This window comes from Diabrotica undecimpunctata, chromosome 3 (genome assembly GCF_040954645.1).
Source record: "Diabrotica undecimpunctata isolate CICGRU chromosome 3, icDiaUnde3, whole genome shotgun sequence".
Lineage (NCBI taxonomy): Eukaryota > Metazoa > Arthropoda > Insecta > Coleoptera > Chrysomelidae > Diabrotica > Diabrotica undecimpunctata.
The window spans coordinates 167252114-167279692 of record NC_092805.1 but is presented as its reverse complement, the minus strand read 5'-3'; the positions used below and the strand labels follow the sequence as shown (position 1 = coordinate 167279692).

Below are 27579 nucleotides of genomic sequence, written 5' to 3'. Positions count from 1 at the left end.
AAACTAATCGCACAAACTTCTGAAAAATGATAACCTTTTTTTAGGTGTACATTTTCTAAAAACCGTACCAGGTTTAACCCATCTCTGGGGATGGCTGGCGTGTGTTGGAGTTAGGGTAAAGGAGTACATCCGACCCATTTTTCCCTAAAAGGAGATCCTGGAAGCGGATACCTTCCTGTTATCCTACCTACTAACTAAAACCAGCCTCTCCTACCTATGCTCAGTTGACTGTACTGTCTCACGTCTGGTACTCCGAAAGTGGGATGGCTGCTGTAAGGCTGACGAAAGTTTCAGAGCACTTCCTTGTCTTATCTAGACCTTATCTTTGTCATTGTTCCGTCTGGTATTTCTCTTCTTCTTTCTTCTTAATGACTGTTCGGATGTAATTGGGTACACTATTCCACCCTTCCTTACTTCCCGTCATCTTCACGATTATATCGATTATCTCTCTTATAGTCACAGGGTTCATACCTGTTTCTCTATACTTCTCTTCACTGTCCATCTAGTCTTCAGTCCCTTAGGCTCGGGATCAGTATCTTACTCCACTGGGCAACATCTTCCGTGCTGTTCCACACTTCTTGCCATCTTTCCATTGATATTTCCCTTTCTTATTTTTATGGTTGTAGTCAAAACTTCTCTTCTTTCATAGAGATGTCTACTTTCTACTGCTGACATATGCAGAAGAACTCATATAGCCCTGTAGGCGCATGCTACTCGAAACAGACTTGTTCTGTCTACTCGTATCATGAGTCCCATGTAAGTTAGTATCTCTACCGCTCACTCCAGACTGGTGCTGTGTAAAGGATAATTGACAGCACAACACCGTGTAGGGGCCTCTTCCTTTCTGATATGAGTCTTCCAATGTTAGACATCACCCTCCCTAGCGCAGATGCACTCTTCGCTGCCTTCCTGACTACTACTCGTATATGCTTCCCCAACGACCATATTGGTGTAGCGTCACTCACAGATATTTAACGCATTTCTATGATATTAGCTATGCCCCTGCACATTGGCGTTCCATCCCTTGTCTTTTTCGTTTACCCTTCAGAATGATGGCTTTGGTCTTCTCTACCGCGAGTTCCAGTCCGTGATCTGCCATCCAGTCTTTCACGAGGTTGTCCATATGTCTTACCCGAATTCGGAGACGAAGGGACTTCCCCATATTCCCCATATCTTCCCCATATTCCTGTGGAAGTTCAGCTGTTACGTAAACGAGCGTGCTCTTCTCAACCGTGATCCTTCTCTCAAAAAGATATTCCACCATCACATTTATCAGATAGCTGGGACACTCCCTCTCCTCCAATGCCCGCATCACCTCTTTCCACTGCAGAGTGTTGAATGCATTTCTAACATCGAAGAGCAGGAGAGCCGCCCACCGTTATTCGTCCAAAATGTTATGCAATGCCTCGAGTACACTCAAAATTGCGACAACTGTGCTCTTCCCCTTGCAGAGTCCGAATTGTCTCAGGGATAGCACTCCCGATCTCTCAATCTTGTCGTCGTCGATCCGTCCTCCTCGCAGCACCTCTCGTACAACTTCCCAATGCATGGGAGGAGGCATATGGGGCAATACTTCAATATTTTTCATATGGGAAAAAAGATAACCTGCTCATTTACTTTTGTTCAAAAGTGATTTGACTGTTGGATACAATTGATTGTTAATTTCACATCTCCAATTTTAATTTGAAAAAAAGCATTTTATTAAAAAGTCTATACTTTGGAACAAACTTATTTCTTATGAATAATTTTGCATACTTCAAACTTTTTTGTATTAACTTTTATAAACTTTTTTTTAAAAACCCATTTCCATTTCGTCGTTGTGCTCGCCATTTCAAAATATAAAAGAACAAATTTCCCGGGAAATTTTTGCTGCTATAAAATCCATCGCAGGTGTTTGCCATTAATTTCCCACACAAAACTCGCCTTTATGGAATTTTTAATACACCCACACCTTCCGTTGGCGTCGGAAAATGCACTTTTATACCTTAAATGTTGAGAGGGATCCCGCTGGGAGATAAAGAATGACCTGATGACCTGTAAAGCACTAATAAAACGTGGGACGTTCCATATTCCACTCTAGAAATATTTCTTTTAAAGATGTAATTTTACTTTATTTAAAATAATAAAAAATTGTTTAAAATATTAAAATGGAAAATTTACAACACATGTAGTCCATGTAACAAATAGTTCTCAGATATTCCTTTTAATTTTAGGATGTCGATATATATATATATATATATATATATATATATATATATATATATATATATATATATATATATATATATATATATATACTGTATCAAGTGGCTTCAAATATGTACATCCAGTAAGTATTACCCACACTTTTTGTAATCTTTTCCAAAATGTTAACTTTCACGTTTGATTTAATTAAAGTGGTTATACTTATTTTAGGATAGCACTGATGATGAAATAATTATTCCGAAAACGTTCTGTGATGAATCCCGATAGGGTTTTTATTATTATACCTTTTATAAGGGAATGTTTTAAATACTTTTTTTTACCACATACACTTCCAAGAAAACGTGAAGCTTTTGAAATCTGGTTGTATTGGAGCATTCTGAAAATAAGCTAGGTAGATAGAGTTCGTAAGGAGGTTGTTGTGCAGCGGATGAAAGAAGTTACGGAAATGGTCAATGGCTCAATCGTCATGGCTTAAAAATTTAAGAGAATGATCCAAGAGATCCTCCGCATCCCCTTTCCGTAAATAAATGAGATCTAGAACTTTTCTGTGCGACTATTACATTACGTTTGCCCTTTATTGGTAATTGGAGTTCGGATTTCGGATACTCGATTATTCTTTTCATCGTAATGAAAACTCATTCCGAGCAATCAGGTCCAAATCTGCTACAAATTAACGCTATATCGGCCGAACGGAACTACGGACTTCATGGACCCCGAAATGTATTTAGTCGCAGTTAATTCTCGAGAGGAAAGAGCCCGCAGGATGAAATATGGCACGTCCCATATTTCGTAATACGTAACGGGTCATTAGGTCACACTTTATGGCCTGCGTGCAAATTATTTACCAACTTTTCAGAAAAGTGGGTGTTTTATATGTAGTTAAAAATTCGCGATTAGTAACGTTTACTGCCGAACGGAAATAATGGAAAAGCTCTGGGAGAAAACGAGAAAATTGTATACGTTGAATAATTTCTAATAAAACTCTCTAAAAGTGACTAAGAAGATTGCTTTTATGAAAATACTACAGTTAATTTGAATTTGTTGTTAAGTTTTTTCGTTAATATATAAAAATATTTCTATTATCGTTGTTACTTTTTAAAATAATTATTATTATACTAATTACTTCTTAATAATACTCCCCTTTATCTCCAATTCCATTCTTGTCGGTAATAGGATCTGCCACGTCTGATAGGCCAGTGTCGGGTACTTCCACAGGACAAGTAAGGAAGTTTTCCTCCTCCTTATTACAAAGACGGCACCGTGGGCCATCTGCCAATCTAAGCAGATGAAGGTGTCGCATGAGTCTAGAGTGGCCTGTAAGCATACTGACCACCAGATGGCATCTTCTACGGTCTAAAAGGAGAAGTTGAGCTGTAGGACTTTTGAATGGCACCACTACTTAGCCTAGCCTGTCTCATACATCCACAACTGGCTCCACTGGAGGTTCCAGGATTCCTGGAACCTCCACAGAAGAAGCTCTTTTAGACTATCCCTACCAGTACTGAATGGCATTCCAATCACAGGTTTGGGTCCCACCGGAAGAGTGGATGAGCCTTGTTTTGCCAGGGCGTCAGCCCGTTTAGCGCTGCTTGACTGTCAGAGCAGATAGAGATTGTCCTGTCTGGGCAAGCCTTATCTATTATCTCCTGAGCACATACCAGGATCTCAAAGATCTCGGCCTAAAGAACTGATGCATGGGAACCGAAAGCCTGGGTGGATTTAAATCCGATTCCGCTCCCATATACTTCAGCACCTGCCCACTCATCCATTCTGGACCCATTCGTGAACCACGTGAGCCCGGTTTGACGGATCAGTACAGGCTCTCGTTTCATTCACTCATCCCGGTCAGGAAATTTAACCAAGGAGAATGAAAACTTAAATTGTATGTATGTCTTGTATCTATTTCATGGCGTTTAGAAACCTGACCATATATCTAGTATTGACGTTACTTACGTACCTATAACATAACTGGACCACATCAACTAAAAGACGAAAAACTATAGAAAACCAGGTATGTTGCAAAGTTCCAAAGTGACATCCCCATTGTAATACTTCCTAGCATCTTTGTACGCGAGTTTTTAGTCTCTCTGGAATGCCATATTTAATTATAGAGAAGGTGAAGTAATTTCATTTAGGTTTCTTCAAGAGCCTTGAGAATTTCTACTGTTATCATATCTGTACCAGGTGCCTTGTTAAGGTTGAGTCTATTAATCACCAGTCCCACTTAGTTTTCAAGTACATCAGGTTCTTCTTCTATTTTAACATAATTCTGGTGGATATATTACAAGTGTTGGTCGTCTGTATATAGATTGATTGTTATATTGACATTGATATAATTAAATAATATTGGCATAAGACAGAGAAGATTGTAGCAAAGATTTAGTGATTGAAAAGATACCAAAAAGAAAAAAATTTTAATTAAATTATTTTAAGTCCTAGTCCTTCTTCCTTAACGCAAAATTTATTTATTGTACAATTTTTAAAATATACACCCAGTATACCGTCGACATATTTGTATTTCATTAAACATGACAGATTCTGCCTCTCTTGTACAAAGGGCTTATAAAGGATATTCAATTTTCCTGAAATTTGTGTGTTATCATCGATCTCATTATACCGTGACGTGTTTCCTGGACTAAACGTTTTGACTGACTCGGTTTTAATATAGATAAAATGTTTCCGGTTGAGCGTAACTCACCCCAGTATTCCCGCTTTTGGGATCTGGTTTTGGCCTTATCGGTGATTTTTTACGTTTGCTGGAAGCTTTGCTAGAGTTTCCGTCGCGTATTTTATGCAAATTAGACCTATTTATATTGGCAAAATCCGTTTAAACTTTCATGGAGCCGAAATGTGTTTAGCTACAGCTAATTCTCTGGACGAAAATACCCGTGAATAAAATATGGTTTGAGTTAAACAAAAGATCGGTATTAAACAATGTTACAGGTCTTATAGAACAACGCTTGAGTGGCATTTACCGCACCTTTTTTATGTTTTTTTTTTGTTTCTCTTCCCGTTTTCAACACTTTGAAGTGTTATATATGACTCTATGTAACTTGTAGAGCTTTTAGTTTTGTACTACTAGCGCCAAAAAAATATTAAATGAATTTGTGAAGTTAAATGTACATGATGCTCTTGTACTTGATATTACGCGAACACCTCATCAATCATCAATTATTCGTTAATCGTACTAATATAAAACACTAGTAAATCTAAACTATTAGGCCTGAAATAACGAATGCTCTGAAAAGGGCTTAAAAATCAACGCAAAAAAAACAAAATGAAGGGTGGTCGGAAAAATTAATATCGAAGACTTAAGTTACAAAATCCTGGATGGATTGGATGGAATCACACGTCTAAGAGTATTAAAGTGATCTTGTGATGTCTGGTCTGCTTTTTTTATGTTCTTAGTCTCTCTTTGTATTTTCTGCTGAACTTGGAGATTTCTTCCTTAATAGTAGGAACTTTTAGGTTTCTTGCTATCATTTCATTTGCCATGTACCAAGAAGTTTTACTATCATTCATAGAACTTTACTTTGAAATCCTTGAAGAATTTTACTAAGTTACTAAGTAGGTTATAATTACTGGCTGCACCCTCATAATTGTATTCCATAAGTCCACACAGGTTTTATTATAGATTTGGAGATAAGAATTTTGTTTTCTGTTGTTAGTTGCGATTTTTGTCAATCGTCCAGTAGAGGTTATGTCTGATTGTGGAAGCGAAGCTTCTATAGAAGCAGCCGAACAGGCTTGATAGCTCGTCGTCTTTCAGGGTTTGTGGGATGCGTTTAACCAATCATAGTAATCCAAACCGCGGCAATTAATGAAAATTTCCAGCGAAGGCGTCTTCTGCTGATAGCGGGCTTTGTTTCGGCGCTGGAGCTAATAGTTTTAGCCCAGAATTTTAAATTTACGTAGACAAATAAACCTATTTCTATTAGATCTTATCGTTTTAACAATTACTGGAATAATGCAATATTTTATCTGGCGACAAAATTTAGTTTCTATTCACTGTTTAGCATTTAAAGGAGTTTTAAAGGTAAACTTTTAAATGTCTTAATTGTCACTTAACTACTTTTCATTGAAAACAGTCTCAATCTTCACATCAATTACAATAGTGCATTAACTATAGCCTTATTAGCCCTGCTATCACAAGAATATATATAATATATAAAAACATTCACGCGTCTATTCTATTTTTGGAATAGGAGGAAATCAGAAATAAAAAAATTGTAAAAAACTCCTTCTCTCTTTTGTCCTTCATGTCCCGATGCTGGATTAAAAAGAAAGACATATCACCCGACTATTTAAATTCCTCATTCATCATATTTTAAAAATAATTTCGAAAAAAGGTTTAAATCATATTAAAATGAACAGCCACTATCTACCGAACACATTTTTGACGGGAAATAATAAAAGTGCACTTTCCAGTTCGAACTGCAACTGTATAATCCTTCCTTTTGCATTTAAAATTCCATAACGGATATTCCTTTGATATGAAATGAATTGCAAACAGATCGTGATAGTTTTCCTGCTTTTATGTTAAAATTTATCCTCGAGCAATTTCTTTCACGCTTTTTTTAAAGGGAAAACTGGAAAGATAAATTTTTACGCGAATTTGCACTTAGGTGCAGACAATAGATGAGGGGCGGATACCAATCGAGAATTCACAAATGGTTTAGTAGAACAGAAAGATTTCTGTTAATGGAGTATCAAATTCAGATCAATTACAATTCGTTCTTAGAGCAATTTCCTTTTCACATTTTCCGGTAAATGGTACGGATCAGGAATTTCTGTCCAAATTTGTAATGTATGTAGCTGGTAACAAACGCACGTGAATTAAGTAACAAAGGGTGTAGTATCGATAATTGATTATTGCTAAACCAGATAGGATTTCCAAACAAAATATTTAAGGTTATTGTGAATCATCTTTTATTTTTTTAATCAAATAAAAGACAGATATCGAGCACAGTTTATTTATTAAATCTTGCCCAAGTACTTTCGCTCCTAGAGCAACTTTAGGGGCATTTCGTCAAATTTGGGCTATCCAATAATATATGGACAATGTCATAAACATTAAATGAGACATTAACACAAGGACAAAAAGAGCTCTTAAACAACTTAAAGCAAATACTCCCGCAACATCAGAATACTCACGTGCCTTCTCATTGGATGAAATAAACGAAGCGCTTAATCAAACTAAAACAGGAAAAGCAGCAGGCTTCGATGGAATGTATCCTGAGTTTATAGTCCACACTGGTACAAAAACACGACAGTGGCTCAAAAAATTCTTTAGCGACATTGTGAATACAGCTGTGCTACCCCCAGAATTCAAAAGAACAAAAATTATCGCAATCCAGAAGCCTGGCAAAGACAACAAGCTGCCTGAAAGTTACCGGCCTATTGCCTTACTCAGTTGCTGTTATAAATTACTAGAACGACTTTTATATAACCGAATATGTGACACCATTGAGGATGCGATACCAATTGAACAAGCTGGATTTAGAAGAGGACGAAGTTGCTGTGACCAAGTGCTGTCCTTAACTACATTTATTGAAGCTGGCTTTGAAAGACGCGAAAAATCTGCCATAATATTTATAGATCTCACGGCTGCGTATGACACTGTGTGGAGAGAGGGCCTTATTTATAAGCTGATGAAAATCATACCTTGCCTCAAAACTTGTCAGCTGATAAACAATCTACTCACTAACAGACTGTTTCAGGTATATATGAATGATGCACAGAGTAACGTTAGAAAACTTAACAATGGCTTACCTCAAGGCTCAGTGCTAGCTCCTTTATTATTTAACCTTTATACAGCAGATTTACCTGAAACAAAATCAAGAAAATTTGCTTATGCTGACGACCTGGCCATTGGCTTCCAAGATAATGGTAAAGAAGCAGGAGAACGAGCTCTAAACGAGGACTTAACTACACTAAGTAACTATTTTAAGAACTGGCGCTTACGTCCTAACACAAGCAAAACTGAAACCTGTCTCTTTCACCTGTCGAATCAACTTGCGGGCGATACTCTCAATGTAACTCTAAATGATACAGTTATCAAACATAACAACAACCCCAAATATCTAGGCGTCACACTTGATAGAACACTCACCTTCAAAAGTCATCTTACAAACACAGCCGGTAAACTAAGAACAAGAAATAACTTAATATCAAAACTTGCCGGAACAACTTGGGGTGCTTCTGCAGATACTCTTCGGACCTCTCCTCTAGCTTTGCTTTTTTCAGTGGCAGAATATTGTGCACCAGTATGGCTAAATAGTGCACATACAAGCAAAATCGATGTCCAACTTAACCAAACCATGAGAATAATCACTGGAACAATAAAACCAACGCCAGTGAGATGGCTGCCTACTCTGAGCAATATTGCTCCACCAGATCTACGCCATACAGCAGCATTAGTGAGAGAGTACCAGAAAATTGTAGCCAACGTACAATTACCAATACATCAAGATATCCCAGCCATCTCAAAAGAGCACCAGCGACTGAGATCTAGAAATCTTCCAATACGATCTGCCCGAAAAATTGGTAATTCCTATGATATACATAGGCAATGGACAACAAAATGGATGCCAACAGTAGAATCGGACTATATTAAGATATCCACCCCAACTCAGGGTTTCATCGGATCAAATCTGCCCCGGTCCACTTGGGCAAGGCTTAATCGTATATGTACCGGATATGGTAAATGTGCTGATTCGCTGTTCAGGTGGGGTTGTGCAGAAAGTCCACAGTGCGATTGCGGACAATCTAGACAGACCATAAGCCATTGTGTTTCAGACTGCTTGAATCGTGCCTACCGTGGAAACCTCCAGGATTTGCGGAATGTTCCCCAGAAGCAATTGAATGGCTATGTAAATTGGACATTAATATTTAGTGTCATTCATTCTGTCATCGTTAGTGTTTAAATAATATATTTAATATATATGTATATATTATTGTATTTGTATATTTATCGTACTGTGAAAGTCCATACGCTAAATAAATAAATAAACAAAAGGACAAACAGTTTAAAAAAAATTTCAAAATCGACGAAGCTACATATTGGATGGCATCAGAAGAGAGAATGGCTCCTGGTCTTAACCAGGACCAGATAACTTGGGCAAGATTTAATAAATAAACTGTGCTCGATATCTGCCTTTATTTGATTAAAATTCATTTATTCGAGCATTCAACCTTATATCACTTCATCTTTTATTTGTTCAACATGCTATTAATATGAGCCAATACTAGACTTATCTGGTGTTTAAATCCTCAGTAAACAAAAAAATTCGTCTAAGGCACAACAATTAGCATTATCATTAGATTCTTACACGTCCGGCACGTCCGGTTTCTCTCAATAAATTGACTGATATTAGCAATTGCGACTAAACCTATCATCACTCTTTTAATTATACACATTATTGATATATTGACCCTTGTTTTCATTGTTGGTATAACCTTCTTGTAGTTCCTTCTCCTATCGGAGGTTGGCTATCATCACAGCTATCCGTACATTATTGGCGGCTGCTCTGAAAAGATCTACTGAGCTGCAACTATACTACTCTCTTAGGTTTCTTAGCCAGGAAATTCTTCGTCTTCCTATGGATCTTTTACCCTTGATTTTACCTTGCATTATAAGCCTTAATATCTCATATTTCGCACCTCTGGTAATGTGGCCTAAATATTCCAGCTTTCTTGTTTTGATGAGATTTATGACCTCGCTATCCTTTTGTAGCCTTCTTAACACTTCTGCATTTGTAACTTGTTGGGTCCATGGTATTTTCAAAATCCTTCGATAGCACCACATTTTAAATGATTTCAACTTCTTTATATTATCCACTTTTAGTGCCCAGCTTTCCATTCCATAAAAAAAAAATCGAGAACACGTAGCATCTTAAGGCTCTTATCTTCAGCTCCAGAGGAAGGTCTCGATTAACAAACATTGTTTTCATTTTTATAAATGCTTGTCTTGCAATTTCAATACGTGTCCTTATTTCTCTACCTTGGTCATTGTTTTCGTTTACCCAGGTTCCCAGATATTTGTAGTTATTCACTCTTTCTACTTGTTTGCCCTCGAGATCTAGCCTACTGTATGTTGCTTAGAAATAATAATGCACTTTATTTTCTTAACGTTCATTTATTGTCCATATTTTATACTGACTTGATGTTATCTATTTACTAAGCGTTGCAGTACTTCTAGACTGTCTGCAAAAACAGCCGTGTCGTCTGTGAATGTTATGATGTTCAAGATTTTTCCGTTTATTGATATACCCTGTTGTTCCTCTGATATTGCTTCCTTAAAAATAGCTTCGCTGTACAGATTGAATAACAATGGAGACAGCACGCAAGCCTGAAACAATTAAACAGATCTATAAGTATATGCAGTGTTTCTTCGTTAATGCATTTAATTAGATCAGTGGGTATCTGATCTGGGCCTACTCATTTTGCGGTCATTGGATTTATCATTGCCTGTTCTAATTCGCACATTATTATTTTCGGTCTGCTTGTTTCTGTGGTTCTTCTTGTATCATTCTATCATCGTGGACTAGTTTCATTATGTATTCTTGCCAAAATCTTAGTTTATCTTTGATGTCTGCAATGAGTTTACCATTATCATATGTGAGTATCCCATAGTGTGCTCGCTTTTTGGTATTTGTTAGTTCTTTTTTTTATGCATATTGAAGCTGTCGTATTTTCTGTCATACTCTTCTATTTCTATGCATTGAGTTGACATCTGCTGCGGGGTATGGTTTTACTGCTTTAGTTGAATTTTGTATCTATTTTTGACTAATATATAGTCTATTTCATTTCTGACTATGCGGTCTTTGTTGTCTGCAGGAGATCTCCAAGTGTATAATCTTCTGTCGGGTAGTTGTCCATTTTGACAAAAATCCATAAGTCTATCCCCTCTTTCGTTTCTGTCATCTACTAAAAATTCCCCTACATATTCGTCAACTTTTCCTCTCCCGACTTTAGCATTAAACACCCCCATTACTATTTTAATGTCTTCTTTTTTAATAGATCTTAAAATTGTATCTAACTCCATGTAAAAATGTTCTATCTCCTCTTCATCCTTATCCGCTGTTGGTGCATATACTTGAATTTAGTTAACTTGTATGTTTAGCAAGATTGCGACTCCATAGCGATGAGCCGGATCTTTCTTTCCAGCATAATACATCATGCCGTTTTTGGTTATAAGTTTGCCGGTGTCTGGCCATTGTACGTCACTTATACCCAGTATATTGTAACCTACAATTAGATAAACACTTTGTTTTTCTACAGTTAAGTGGGAGATTATAATATTCTTATTAGTTGAGAAAAAAATTGGCTGAACCTACTTCTCTTATTAAGTTATTTTTTATAGTCATCGTTTTTGTTAATTAAAAAGTAAAAAGCATTTACTAAATCTTAGGAAAACTATTTAAAAATGAACAAATTTGTGCTTACCTTGAGGATGGTAATCCATGTCGTTGGCATTAGCTCGATATCTTTTACCTTGTCCTGTAAATCTGTAAAAGAATTACTTGTTTAATATCAAAACCTAAATATATTAAGAATTAACCAAGCTCTAGAATACATTACAAAGCTGTAGTGCTAAAAACATGCATTTCGAAATATAAACTATGAGCATTTTATGTTGTGTAGGTTATAACGCTCGATGTTTTGTAATGGTACATTGTGTACGGGGTTTATAGTTCATGATCTGTAATTTTTGGTCCCTGTCGTTACGTCTGCAACTGCGACAAATATTATAAAAGCTGATGCAGCCCGCTGTCGCTCTTGTTACTCCACTGATTTTAGGAGATCACGTCAACTCCTTTCTGAATAATACATGTGGTATTTTGAAATTCTCAGAAGAATAATTTTGATAAAAACACAGATTTTGTTTTAAAAATTATAAATTTTTCATCGGTTATGAAAAATCAGCTTACCAAATAAATACCCAATGGCAGCTAGGATCCTCCACTGAGATAGTTGTCAACCTTCTATAGAAGATGATACTGTAAGAAAAGGAAAAAAAGGAAACAATAGCCTGGCAGAACACACAAGATCTACAAACAATTATAGACAGTATAAAAACAAGTGGAGGAATGATATCTAAACAACGTCTCAACGTAAAACCTCAAACGTCGTCGCTAAATACAGGGTCAGATCCTAAATGTGATCATTTCTAATTAAAGTACTTCTAATAAAGACCAATTCATATGTTACCTATAGGGGAGGAGGGAAAGTCATAGAGATTTTGTGCTGTGTAGAAGAAGTCAGCTAAAAGGAGTTACCAACTGCAAAGTGATAAAGAGTGAGTATGTAGCTAGTCAAAACACCAATCGGTGATAGTGGATACGGAGATAAAGGTGAGGCGGAAAGAAAAGCAAGTAGGACACCAGAAAGTAAAGTGGTCGAAGTTATAGGATAAGGATTTGGCAAGAGTCTTTAAGAGTAGAGTGGTGGAAGCGCTTGAGGAAAAAGATAGGGTAAATGACTAGTGAAAAGCCAACAGTAACATTGTGGTGCGAGTGGGAGAGAAAGTGCTAGAAAAACCATTTGGTAAAGGGCCTCCTAAGGACAAAGAAACTTAGTGGTGGAACGACGAAGTGCAACAGAAGGGTAGGGAGAAGAAAGAGGCTAGAAAGAGGTATGACAGATCTAAAAGAGAGGAAGAGTAACTAATGCTAAGGAAAGATCGTCTGCACAGTTAAAAAACCCGAGGCAATGAAAACGTTATACAGCATCGCTAAAGCAAGGAATAAATCATTAAAGGACTTGACCCACGTGTCGCAGATTAAAAGTGCAGATGGAAGAGTGTTAGAAACCGATGTTGAAATAAAGCAAAGATGGTATTAGTACTTTAAAAAATTGCTAAAAGAAGAACACCAGAGGAGAGACAGAGATGCGGTATCTCCAGTGGGAATGTAATACCGGGGATAGCGAGAGATAAGGTTGTCAAGTCGTTAAATAGGACGAAGAATGGTAAGACAGTAGGACCTGATGGAATACCTGTGGAGGTTTGGAAGGCTCTGGAAGAGGAAAGGATTGATATTTTGTGGCAAATAATGAGTAGGATATATGAGAAAGAAAGGATGACCAATGCATGGAAAGAGTGTGATAATATCATTATATAAAGATAAAGGGGACATTCAGGACTGTAAGAACTGTAGAGGAATAAAGTTATTGTCGAACACAATAAAAATTTGGGAGAGAACCATAGAAGAACAGTTTGGGTTTATACCAGGTAGGAGGAAAACGGATACCTTGTTTGTTTTAAAACAATTAATAGAGAAAAACGGTGAGAAAAAAAGAGAACTATATTTGGTACTTATAGATCTTGAGAAGGCGTACGATACAGCCCCTAGACAAGAAGTACCTAAGACTTATGATAGATTTGTATGAGAGAGCGTACACCAAAGTAAGGACTTGTGTTGGATTGACCGAAAGTTTTCCGGTGACGGTTGGGTTCTACCTGTTTAATTTTGTTATGGATGTACTGACAAAGAAAGTAAGGGAGTGAGCTCCTTGGTCAATGCTTTGTTTGGACTATAGACTAAACTAATAACAGCGCTCCTTATACACAAAAATACTAATTCTAGAATCTTCTGGAGTAGTCCATCTCTATTCGTTACCATACGTATTCGTTGTACAACCGCTTCATCGTATCTCGCTTGCTATCACTAACTTCGAAAAGATTTTCTTATAGTCATCCTTCTGAGAATTGAGACACATTATGCGAGATACATTGAAAATACGCTATTTCGTTACAATATATAAGTGAAAGAAGAACTAGAACGTGATGATGACTTTAAAAAATACGATTACGTTCTTAAGATCAAACAGGAATAGCCCCAATGCCTAATATAAGAAGAAAAATAATCTTTGATGATTTAGTATGAAACGTTTTGTTAAAAAATAGATTAAGATTAGTAATTAATTCAATTTTTTCGAGTATTACTTCATTTTAAAGATTCGAAAATGTTTCGAAAAGGAATCGTGTTTTTGCAAAATACTTTATAAAAATATAAGCATTGATGGGTAAAGCGTGCTGGAAGTATTGAAAAAAAAAACTAATTTCAAGCCACCATCTTCAAAGAGCTCTACCTCTCTTAGGAAGCATTTTCAGACTAGGTGAATTGGCTTAAATTCTCTTAAAATTATCTGAGGAATCTTCAGTCGTCATTTGTCAGGAGAGTTTCTGGATACCCTGTATACGATATATTTCGTAAATAATTGGATTCTTGTCTTACAATTAGGTGATAGTTGATGGTAATTTAACGAAATTTACGAGTCTGTTTTCCTTTGACGAAGATACAAGAGTTACAAAGTACTTTATACATTATCATATTAAATTTTCACCGCACCTCCATTATTAAAGTAATGCATAAACACCTTCTCAAATATCGTATAAAGTCACCGCGTAACCGAGCGAATCACCTCCTGTAGACATCGAAAATAACATCCTTTTGTCAAATTTTAATACGAAACTTCTTTCTCCTGTCGAGCTGTAATTATCTAGCGCCTTTATTAAATGAATAATAGAGAATAAGAGCAAAAGGACGGCTGGTGGCTCCGCTGCTTAATTCTCAATTTTCCATCCCTTACGGATATTCTAGGTGGGCCCTTTCATCTCGGAATGAAGTTAAATAAATTGTTTTATTGGTGTTAAGAGAATCGGACGAAATACACAAACGAAATTTATGTACCGACTGGGAGAGGTGTATAATTCAAAAGTCGGGTTAAAATTTTCATATTCGCGTACGGAAACAACACCAACAACTTTTTGCGCTAAAAAGTTTTAGCAGAAGGTGGTATGGGAGTCGTAAATTTCTACTGTTGATTTTTAACTTTTTAAAGTAGAAAAGTGAGGTGTTTGATATATTTTTGATTCGATTCCGGGATAAAACTTTTTAAAAATTGCTATGAAATATGTATCTAATATTTATGTATCAGGTAGCAAGTAAATAAAACAAATTTTCGGTTTTGAACCTCAGCTAGCGTGTTAAGTGTTGCTAATCATGTGAAATTTGGTTGTTCTGATGTTATGTCTATTTATAGTCTATGGCTTTTCTAACTATTTTATTTTATGCTTTTCTGCTAATGTGACTATTTCATTCTTTCTTTCAAAATTGCATTCAATCATTTATGCTGTCTATCCTTCATGTGTTTTTGATATCATTACTTTTTGATCTGTTTATTTGTCTTTTCATTCAGGGTGTTAAGGGGTGTTATTCCATTCGGGGTGTAGAGTTGTGTTATAGACATAGCACCTTTTATCGGAACGACCATATCAAGCGTCATAGACGGGAGATGGTTCTTGATAACTGGTCCTCATAAGACAACTAACTTTCACTTATGGCTCCATGTGACACACTTCAAGCAACTGCGTTGGTCTGCAGGCTAAACTAAGTGACGGTAGTCAGATATATCGAAAATTCCACCGAGCGATTGCCCGGTGCGGCGCCCCTTTGTCCTGGAGTTGGGAAACTGGAGTTGGAGTTTGAAACAAAGGCGAAACAACCGTGAAAGCGGTCAATAACATAGAGACGAGGAAGAAAGATTGGTACAAGACACCTCAATAAAGATCCGGATTGGATAAGTCCTAGTAGAATCAAATGGCTATGCTTGCTCAATCGGATCTCCGAGAGGAGCAGTTACAAGCATAACAAAAATATTAAAATGCAAAGAAGACATCAGAATAGGCACATGAAACGTGAAAACCATGGCACAGGAACCATATTGTAATACAAGAAATGGTACACATGAAATTAAATATTATATTGACAAAAGAAATGGTAAAATCTATTGTCAAATTCTTTCCAATCTTAGTAAAAGTGATGCTCATACAACTGAAAGCAAGACCAATCGACATCAATATAATTCAAGTATATGCACCTACAACAGAACGAACAGAAGAAGAGGTAGAAAAACTATACCATAACATTAATCAAGTCGTGAACAGGTTGAAAAAGCAAGACCTAATAATTGTCATGGGTGACTTCAACGCCAAAGTTGGGGCCAGCAAAACATCATCTGCAGTTTGATCATTTATTCTAGGAAACCGGAACGATCGGTAAGATACATTGGAGATACATGTAAAAGAAAATCAATTAGTAATAATGAACACCTGGTTTAAGCTACACCCAAGAAAATTGTACATCTGGAAATCTCCACAGGATTCTGTGGGAAGGATTGTAAGAAATCAGATTGATTACATGCTAGTAAATAAGAGGTATAGGAACAGCTGTACATATGTCAAAACATACCCGGGGACAGACCTAAATTTTGATCATGTACCAGTTGTAGGTAATTTCAGAAGGTTACAAGTAAGTCGATGAAGAAGTATGATGTTAGAAAACTGAAAGATCCCAATATTCGACTGAAGGTGAGTGCAAACCTCAGCACAATGATTCTAAAATGCAGGAATGCAGGAACTATAGAGGAAAGTCTAACCATCATACAAGAAACACAAACTTGTTTGTGTCTTGTTGTCTTGTTTGATGCCATACCGAAAAAACCAAAAGCAAAGTCTTGTGATCAACATCGGATGATAAGTCTAATTAACCACATTTCGAAGGCATACACCAAGGTTATTTACAACAGAATAAGCAAAAAATGCGAGGATAACATTGGAGATTCGCAGTTTGGGTTTCGGAATTCTCTTGGGACAAGAGAAGCACTTTTTAGTCTACAGGTACTCATCCAGCGCTGCAGAGATATGAACAAAGACGTGTACATATGCTTTATAGACTACGCAAAAGCATTCGATAACGTAAAGCACGAAAAGATAATTGAAGTTCTCCATAAGATCGGAGTCGACTACAGAGACATTTGAACAATCTTCTTCTTCAAGTGCCATCTCCGCGGCGGAGGTCGGCAATCATCATAGCTATTCGAACTTTTGAGACGGCTGCTCTGAAAAGTTCACTTGATGTACATCCGTACCACTCTCTCAGGTTGCGCAGCCATGACATTCTACGCCTCCCTATGCTTCTCTTTCCTTGGATCTTTCCCTGCATGATCAGTTGGAGCAAGGTGTATTTCTCTCCACGTGTAATATGTCCGAGATATTCCAATTTTTTTGTTTTTATTGAATTTAAAATTTCCATTTCTTTGTTCATCCTTCTCAGAACCTCTTTGTTTGTGACGTGTTCTGTCCATGATATTTTCAGAATTCTTCTGTACACCCACAGCTCAAATGATTCCAGTTTTTTCATTGATGTAGCATTCAAGGTCCAAGATTCCATTCCATAAAATAAGGTCGAAAAAACATAGCACCTCGCCAACCTAACTCTTAGTTCCAGTTTTAAATCCCTGGTACATAGAACTCTTCTCATTTTGTTGAAATTTGCTCTAGCCTTTTCTATTCTCTTTTCCTTTTCGAACAATAGCGAGTCTCTATTGGGGTCAAACAGCTAAAGTGAAAGTAGGATCTACATTGACCAATAAAATTGAGATCAAGAAAGGGGTACGACAGGGCTGTATCTTGTCTCCTATTCTCTTTAATATATACTCAGAAGAAGTATTTAAGACAGCGCTGGAGGAAAGCACAGAAGGCATAAAGATAAATGGAGAAATAATTAATAACATAAGGTATGCTGATGACACTGTGATTCTAGCAAGTAGCATGGAGGAACTGAGTTGCCTAATGAGTAAGATACAAAAAACAAGTGCACAATACGGACTCAGACTAAATATCACAAAAACCAAATGGATGTTAGTAAGCAAAACCCAACAACCACCACAGCAACTGATATTAGACAATGAAAGAATTGAACACGTGGATTCGTACATCTACTTGGGAACAATAGTTAACTCAAATTGGGATCAAGCGAAGGAAATACGTATAAGAGTAGAAAAGGCAAGAGCATCGTTCACTAGCATGAAGTAAATTTTCACCTCTAAAAGCCTCACCCTACCTCTCAAAATTCGACTTCTGAAATGTTATGTATTCCCGGTTTTGTTATATGGAATGGAGGCGTGCACAATGACCGCAACATTGATGAAAAAAGTAGAGGCCTTCGAAATGTGGGCTTACCGACGTATATTACGTATATCCTGGACTGAGCACGTGACCAACGAAGAGGTACTACGCCGGATAGGTAAAGAGAGAGAGGTAGGAATAAGTATAAAGAAAAGAAAGTTGGAATACTTGGGTCACGTTATGAGACATAATAAATATAGAGTACTACAACTGATCGTTCAAGGGAAAATAGACAGCAGAAGGGGTCCAGGGAGGAGAAGACACTCGTGGCTCCAAAACTTGCGGCAATGGTTCGGATTGTCATCTGCTGAACTATTCAGATCTGCCGTAAACAAAGTCAGAGTAGCCATATAGATTGCCAAAGTTCGGAACGGACAGGGCACATGAAGAAGAAATGATTAACAAAATAATAAATGGATTTCTATAGCTTGATATATTCTATTTATGTTGGCTCGTTTTAATTTGGACGCACTGTATATTACTGAATAACCCAAGTGTGTAGAATATAAAATGTAATTAAATATATTGAACAAACATAGGAATATTCATCAAATGAAAGAGAACATTGTGGTTTATGTGATCTTTGAATGCCGTTTTACGCCTCAATGCCGACATATAGGCCGTTAGGTTGATAGTAGTCTTGGCAACGATCCCAGCGACGACGAAATGAAATATTTAGACTGAATATTGTATCTAATGGCAGGTGTATCAACAGGAATGTTTTATGCTCCATTTAAATTTAAAAATATATGTACTTGTATGTATTATTGGGTGTGTGTGTGTGTGTGTGTGTGTGTGTGTGTGTGTGTGTGTGTGTGTGTATGTGTTTTTACTCGTTTCGGTATTGAAAAATTGGGGAAAGTGTTTGAAAGGACTCTGTGACCCAGATGTAATATAATACGTTAGAGAATAAGGAACTTCATTTAAAAAACGCATTGAAAAAAATAATACTAAAGGAAATAAATACATTAAGGATTACTTTCACTATTTAGAGCGAAAATGTGGTATTAAAAATAGCAGAGAATTCACTAAATCTTTTTCTTTAATTCCATTAAAATATGGAACTGAAAAATATATTTAATGATCTTTTTCTTACAGTTCTTTCTTCTATCAAAGGTTGCATATTAGTAACTTTGCTTTGAATACCTTGAATGAGCTGCAATAAAACAACTTTTTAAGATGTGAGGACAACCAGTAAATGCATCTGCTTCCATTCCCCTAATTCTACTTCCTTTTATGATGATCGTAAACTTTTTAATGCAGTACATATACAACACCTGAGTCATTCCTTCAGACAGTTCACCAGAGTTTTGAAGATTACTTTACAGTACTTAAATCAAACTGTAGATATTATAGAGGCGAAAGGTCAAAGATAAGGACAAAACATTATACAAAAGAATAGACAATGAGATTAAAAAGACAATCAGAATGGCTAAGGACACACAGATGAGAAAACAATGTGCGGAAATACAGCTATTACAACAGAAACACGATTCATTCAATATGCACAAAAAAGTTAAAGAAGCTGTAGGCTTATACAAGCCTAGAAAAGTTGGATCTTTGGCAGACAACCAAGGTAATCCACTACTAAGTGTGGAAGAAAGACCAGACACTTGGAAGAAATATGTGGAAGTAACATTTGCAGATAAAAGGCAGATTGCCATTGAAGACATAGAATGCCAAACAGGACCCCCCATTACCATTGAAGAAGTCACGGCAGCTATTAGAAAAACTAAAAATGGTAAAGCTGTAGGGCCTGACAAATTTTATACAGAATTCCTGAAACTTATGGACGAACAAGGAATAAAATGGATAACGATTATATTTAACAAAATATATATAACTAGAAATATTCCCCAAAGCTGGTTAAAGCCAACCTTCGTAACTATACCAAAAAAATTAAATGCAAAAACATGCGAAGACTACAGAATAATTAGCTTAATGAGTCACTTACTTAAAATAGCTGCAAGTAAAGTTAGGATAGCTATGCCGATCGTTAACATCCGGAACGGATAAGCACCTTAAAAGAAGAAGAATCAAATTGCTAACGAAAAATTGGAAATAATATACCCGACGAAATATCTATATCTTTGGGTTTACTTAAGGGTCGCGACCCTGCCTACGTGAACCGTGGTTCACTCTAAGTCCCTTTAATCGAGAGGGTTAAAGATTGATAGTAGGCTCAACAGGGTACAGCGTCCCAACCTATCACCTATCAGCACAACTGGATTTAAGGTGCTACAGACCAGAATGGAATTATTTACGGAAGGTCTATATTTAGCAGTTGACTCAAAACGACTATTAATGATGGTTAAAAGAACATGACAAAATAAACGAGGAAGACGATAAATAGTAGAGAAAACGCCACTTCGACAAGTAGATCAAAGTCCAATTCTGACGCCACTGGCATCAATGTCGGAAACAAAAAGAAAACTTTAAGGAACTAAAAATTTGGGCGATTACAGAATAATTAATAGATAGATAGAATAGATAAAAAAAAAGAATCGAATAATACTCAGAATAGAAGCAATATTTAGAACCACACATATATGTTTTTTTATATAATTTGTCGTACATTAAGTTCTTATTTACATTTAATAATTCTCTAGTTCAAATTTATGGGACTAAATTTGCCGACCGCTTATTTTATGTATAAAGTTAATCCCCTAGTTAAATATTTACCATAGAGTTATAATAGCAAAGGAATCGGCGCGCCGAGTGGGATTTCACAAGCAGATCCCTTCCTTTTTGCCCAACTTAATGGTTATTAGCGACTACATTCGAAACACGTATGCCCCAAATGACCATTCCCCCAGGAACGACCCTCCTGCCACGCTCGTGTCTTGTTAGGTCAATTTGCAGTCCCAAATTGACTAAAGAGACTTATTTTACAAATCGCGATAGTCCTTCATCCTCACACCGTTTGTTAATTCGGGGCTTTCGTGTCCTTTAGGGAATTAGAGCAGATCTGGCGAACAACATTCTCCATTTCTCTAGTACAAGGTTATGAATTTTGATAAATCCTCTTAAAGTTGGTGTTCGTGTAACACGTCTTGATTGGTTAATGCTAATCCTTGTTCTCTATTCAACAGTTTGCTTCATTGCCGATGATTACATAAGATTCTGTCCCTTGGTATTACTCGGAATTTGATAAATGAAATCTACAAGATTAATTATTAAAGTAATCATCATAAAATTAGCTTAAAAGCTACGAAACATAAGATAATTTGCTGTTGAATTAAATTTTAATAATTTTCGTACATAAATTAGGATACAAAGTCTCTTTCGGTAGTTTACGCTAGCAACTTTAAGAGAATATTAGTTACAAAAGCCACAAAATAATTATGTTAAGTCTCAGCCTATATAATATATATTGGTATATATATATATATATATATATATATATATATTCTTATTCAGAAAAATCCACCTCACAGTTTTTCCTATTCCGTGTACCGGAAACCCACTCATACAAACCGCTATCTCAATGCCCAGTCACATCATCACCCCGCCCAACTTAATTCAGTCATCAACACTCTTATTTCCCGTTCCATAAGACTTAACGACAACAATCACAGGTCATCCGAAATCAATTCAATAAGACAAACATTCCTACAAAACGGCTACCACAAAACCCAAATCAATAGAAGCATTCAAAAACTTCTAAACCCCATTCCATCCAAAAAAGAAACCTTGCCGCCGGATCAACCCAAAATCTTTCTACCTTTCATTAAAGGTGTCACTGATAAGATCAGTAGAACTCTTATCCCTCTTAATATCAAAACCATCTTCACCGCTCACTCCAAATTGTCCAATCTCGTCAGATCCGTAAAAGACCAAATCCCCAATGAAGACCATGGTGTCTACGAGATACCTTGTTCCAGTTGCCCACGTACATACGTAGGACAGACAAACCGACGAATCCATAACCGTATTTACGAACATTCTCTATCAGTCAAGCATTCCGATACCACTTCAGCCCTAGCCCAACATCATATTCAGACAGGCCACAAAATAGATTTCGAAAAAGCAAAAACCATCGCTCCCATCCGCTCATTAAAAGCGAGAATCATTCGTAAAGCTATCGAAATCAAAAAACGGCCTAACAGCTTGAACACGCGCGATGACGCGAAAGGATTGCCGGCAACATGGCGACCCCTGCTTCAGTGACCTCCCGCCCACACCGCTCAGGCCACGTCAGTTCAGACCACGTCAGCGCATACCGTTCCCGTGCATACAGCGAGTATAAAAGCAGTCACACAGGGTAAGACCGGTTGTCACTCGACACTAAGGAGTAAGCAGATTGAGACCTCAATGCCGAGAGACAGTTCTTGCAATATAGAACACGATACTGGTACGTCTCGAGTGAGGGGAGTAGGCAGATTGAGACCCCGAACTCGAACCGAACTGTATCACTCTTGATAATGGCTCCAAAATGGGTGCCGAAACGTCGAGTTTTAAATTCTCAACGCGGTTCTTCCCGAGAACTCAGTAATTTTCATATATATGTATATATATATATATATATATATATATATATATATATATATATATATAAAAGTACAGCAAATACTTCTGGTAATCCAAACTTGTGAAACTAGAGAAAGAAACGAAAAATATAAAATGCGACGTCATAAAAATTAGCAAGTAAGGCGGAAAGCAAACCGTTGCTCTACAAACGAAAACACCAGAATTACAGTCAGAAATAAAATAATACAACTTATGACAACTATACAAAGCCACTGAAACATTTAAGAAGCAATCAGTAACCAAGAAGATGTACCAGACATCCTTCCGGAAGAAGTAACATCAACAAATACAAAAATGAACTGCTTAAATACGCTGGCAAAAAAAACTGGCAAATCTTTTCAGACATATTTACGAATTGCCAAAGATCAGGATGCATACCAGACCACTAGAATACAGCAAACATAATTATCATTTATAAGAAAGGTAGAAATGAGGATATTAAAAACTACAGACCTATAAGTCTTCTTCTTCTTTACGTGCCATCTCCCCAACGAAAGTTGACAATCATCACTGCTATTCTAACTTTTGACACTACAGCCCGAAAGAGTTCAGTTGAGCTGCATCCAAACCATTCTCTGAGATTTGTCAGCCAGGACATTCTTCTTCTACTTATGCTGCGCTTTCCTTGAATCTTTCCCTGCATTATTAGTTTTAGGAATTCATATCTGTCACCACGTGTTATATGATCCAGATATTGTAGTTTTATTATTTTGATGGAATCCAGTATCTCCCTGCTGTTCTCTATTCTTCTTAGTACTTCTTCATTGGTAATTCTGTCTGCCCAGAAGATTCTCAGCATTTTTCGATATGTTTACATTTTAAATGCTTTAAATTTATTGAGACATTGTTTATTTAAAGTCCATGTCTCCACACCATACAAAAGAACAGAAAATACATAATACTTTAGTACTCATTTTCTAAGATTTAGGCTGAGGTCTCTACAACATAATATTTGTTTCATATTATTGAATACACTTCTAGCCTTTTCTATTCTAACTTTAATTTTTTTGGTATAATCGTTTGTTTCGTAAATGTTTGCTCGTAAATATTTATAATTCTGAACTCGTTCTATCGTCTAATTATTTACGTGTAGATTGATGTCTCTAATATTTTTCTTTGATATAACTATGGATTTTGATTTTGTTTTCTTTATGTTTAGTGACTGACCAAATTCTTCACCCGCTGCAACAACCTAAAATTCTTTGTGGATCTTTAATATCTTTTGCTATTAGTATTGTATCATCAGCATATCTAATTTCACGTATGGGTAGGCCATTTATTTTTATGCCCGCTGCTTCATCTTCTAATGCTTTTTTAAATATTTCCTCTGAGTATGCATTAAACAGTGATGGCGACAAGACACAGCACTAACACCTCTTTTGTGTAATATTAATAAATAATACAGATTATTTATTATTCTTATATCCCGTGTGTCGATGTTCTTCATTCTTGGTAGTTTTATTAACGGATTATGTTTTACTGTATCGAATGTCTTACTATAATCGAGGAGACAGACATAGATGTCCTGGTTAAAATCTAAACATATCTGTATTAGCACATTTACTGCATATAATGCTTCTCTGGTTCCTTGAGCATTTCTAAATCTGAACTGAGTTCGTCCAATGTCTTGTTCCAACTTTTTGTATATTCTGAATAATATTTAGGAATACTTTAAGTATGTGGCCTGATGGTAGGGTGATCGCAACATTGTGTGGCGTTTTTCTTCTTCGGTATAGTCACGAATGTTGATAAAAGCCATGTAGATAATTTACCTGTTGTGTATACAAAATAAAATGATTCGATACACGAACTAATAGTGAACATATGGAATAATAAACAACTACCACAAGACTGGAATACCGGAGTAATTATAACACTACATAAAAAGGGAGATCAGCTTCAATGTAAAAACTACCGGGCAATAACGCTACTAACTGTGGCATATAAAATACTGTCAAATATTGTGTATGACCGAGACCATATGCGGAACAAATAGTTGGGGGATATTAATGTGGTTTCTGCAGACAGAAGTCCACAATAGATCGGATCTTCGTCTTGAGGCAAATCTTGGAAAAGACTAGTGAATTTAATAGACACACATTATCTTTTCATTGATTTTGAGAGTGCCTATGATAGCATCCATCGAGAATTTCTGATCCATGTACTGAAAGAGTTTAATATTCCAACTCAACTCATTGATATAGTAAAAGAAACACTTAAAGTACAAAGCAAAATTCGAATTCAAAACGTACTAACAGATACAATCCATGCGAGAACGGGCTTACGACAGGAAAATGCCCTATCCTGTATTCTATTCAACATCACATTAAAAAAAATATTTAGAGAGTCAAAAGTCAATATCCGAGGAACAATAATCACAAAGAGTATACAAATATTGGCATTTGCAGATGATGTTGATATCATAGCTAGAAGCGAAAGAGAGATGATAGAAGCATTTAATGCGATAGAAAGAGCGCCACAAAACAGTGGCCTAAACATTAACGAAATAAAAACCAAATACATGAAGGCCAGCAAATCGACAGGCCAAAGAAACCTACAGAATCTGACAATAGGAGACTATAACATCGAAAGCGTGAAAAATTAAAATAAAACATATAATGGACTAATTAAACATCTAAGATCTAACAACATCACAAGAAAAACCAAATGCATAATATACAAGACCCTGATAAAACCGGTCCTTGTATATGGATCAGAAACATGGACACTGTCGAAAAGCGATGAGAACCTATTAGGTACGTTTGAATGAAAAATCCTTAGACACATATATAAGGAGGTGAAAGAAAATGACATATGGCGCAGAAGATATAATTTTGAACTGTACACAGCATACAATGAACCCGAGGTCATAACATCCATAAAGATCGGACGTCTGCGCTGGATGGGCCATGTTGAACAGATGTTGGAGACTGAAACACCATAACATATAATGAGGCAAACATCAGTAGGGAGAAGGTCAAAGGGAAGACCCAAACTTAGATACATGGAACAAGTGGAACAAGATCTGAAAACACTTAAGATTACCAACTGGAAAACAAAGCAAGGAACAGAACACAATGGCGGAAAATCCTAGAACATGCCAGGCCCAAAAAGGGTTGTCGAACTACTGATTAGCAATCAACATTATTAATCAATTAAGCGACAAATATTAGGCAAACTTGTTAACTTTTGTTATATCTACGTTTGTCCAAGGCTTGTAAATAGGAATAAATTTCACTCAAATGCTTAATGTCTTGTTAATACCATCACACTCTGCTAATGAAAGCCATATCTATAAAGATTCTCTTACTACAGTTGTTTTCCACACCTAAGATTTTAAAAAAACTATAGTTCATCACGTGATTATTATCATGCACATGCATGGCTAGAGTCTTTCTGGGTGTAATCTACAGTCACTTTTATAGGAAGTAATCCGATCTTTTATGGATCGTGAACTTTGTCCTGCATATTATTTACTACAATCTCTACAAGGGATAGTGTAGATTACATTTGTTATTAAGTCGTTAGGATGTTTGTCCTTCAATTTTAAAAACACTTTTTTATGCTCAATACTGTTTTATTTTTACATCTGTGACATTCTTAAATATTCTGGTTATAGCTGGAGTGGATTCTCGCTTCAATCCGATTTAAGCGGAGCTTAATTAGAGAGTATAAAAGGTTACAAGATTCTCTCATCAAAATAGAATACAACCGGCTCTCGTCAAAAAGGAGGCGTGCGATCTTTGGTCTTGACTACCGAGACGGTGGAAAATTCTGGTACAAGTTCAAAGTAATAACCAGAAAAAATTCAGCCTCACTCACATTTAATAATTAACAACGTCATCTTAAATAACCATCAAGACAAGGCCAGGACTTTTAATAATACACTCCAAGCCACATTCCTAATAACCAGAAAGCGACTAAGACAGAAGACTTACATTACTACCTCTACTTCTACGTACCTGTCAACTATTACCCAATAGTTGCCCTGGTAGACAAAGACATTGTCAGAAAGCTGCGTACTTACAGAAAACAACAGCTCCTGGACAAGATGGCATCCGCAGAAGAATCCACAGATGCTGCAAACACCTTTCACAGAGATTATTCCATTCATGCTTTTTCCTAGAATATTTTGGTATTTTCTGAAAAAAAGCCAGCCCAATCATGATCCACAAACTAGAGGGGAACCCCTCACTGGCAGAGAATCCTACAGACAAATTTTACCCCTAAACTTCTAGGTAAGATCTATGAGGATCTCGAGAAGATCCTTAAGAAAAGACTCGTAGAATTCCTAGACAAATTTCACATTTACATTTCAAATAATTTAAAGCAGAAACATTATTATCCACAAGAAATAATTTTGTGGGTCTATAAAAGCCTTCATGATAAAATAATAACAACATTAACACAGAAAGTATAAATAAAAAAAAATAAAGCAAGAATCAATTTACAATGAACTATGTTATCGAAAAAAAAAAAGATAGCAAATACCAACATTGATACTCAATTTAAAAAAGAGAAATAAAAACTTCAAGCTTGAAATATTACCATTTTGGGAATTGAAAAAACAAAGTCGTAAATAAGAATATAATAACATGTATTCAGGGTTGTCTAGAATTCGCATAAAAAGAGTATATATACATATAGGGTGGAAATCACTCATGGAATAAAATTGTTTGTGTCCTTATTTTAGAAAATTGTGAAAAATGCTGGGATACGTCAATGTTTAAATGCAAATGTACGCTTTATAAACCCGCAAGTCTAGCATAGTCCATTGTCTTTATTTTTAATTGAACATCCTGTATATTTTTATGTTTTTGATATCAAATTAACAACCTTAACAAACTATATTATGTATAGTCTGTAATTTT

The 27579-nt window shown here is 36.3% G+C and overlaps 1 protein-coding gene across 2 annotated transcripts in view; it reads right to left on the bottom strand.

Moving 5' to 3' along the window:
* Positions 1-27579, bottom strand: part of LOC140437785 (uncharacterized) — a 90846-nt gene that overhangs the window by 37849 nt on the left and 25418 nt on the right. For both annotated transcript variants that reach the window (XM_072527509.1, XM_072527508.1), the window contains exon 2: positions 11653-11714. In XM_072527509.1, the coding sequence (XP_072383610.1) occupies positions 11653-11671 (19 nt within the window). In that variant the 5' untranslated portion in view covers positions 11672-11714. The remainder of the gene's footprint in view (positions 1-11652; positions 11715-27579) is intronic.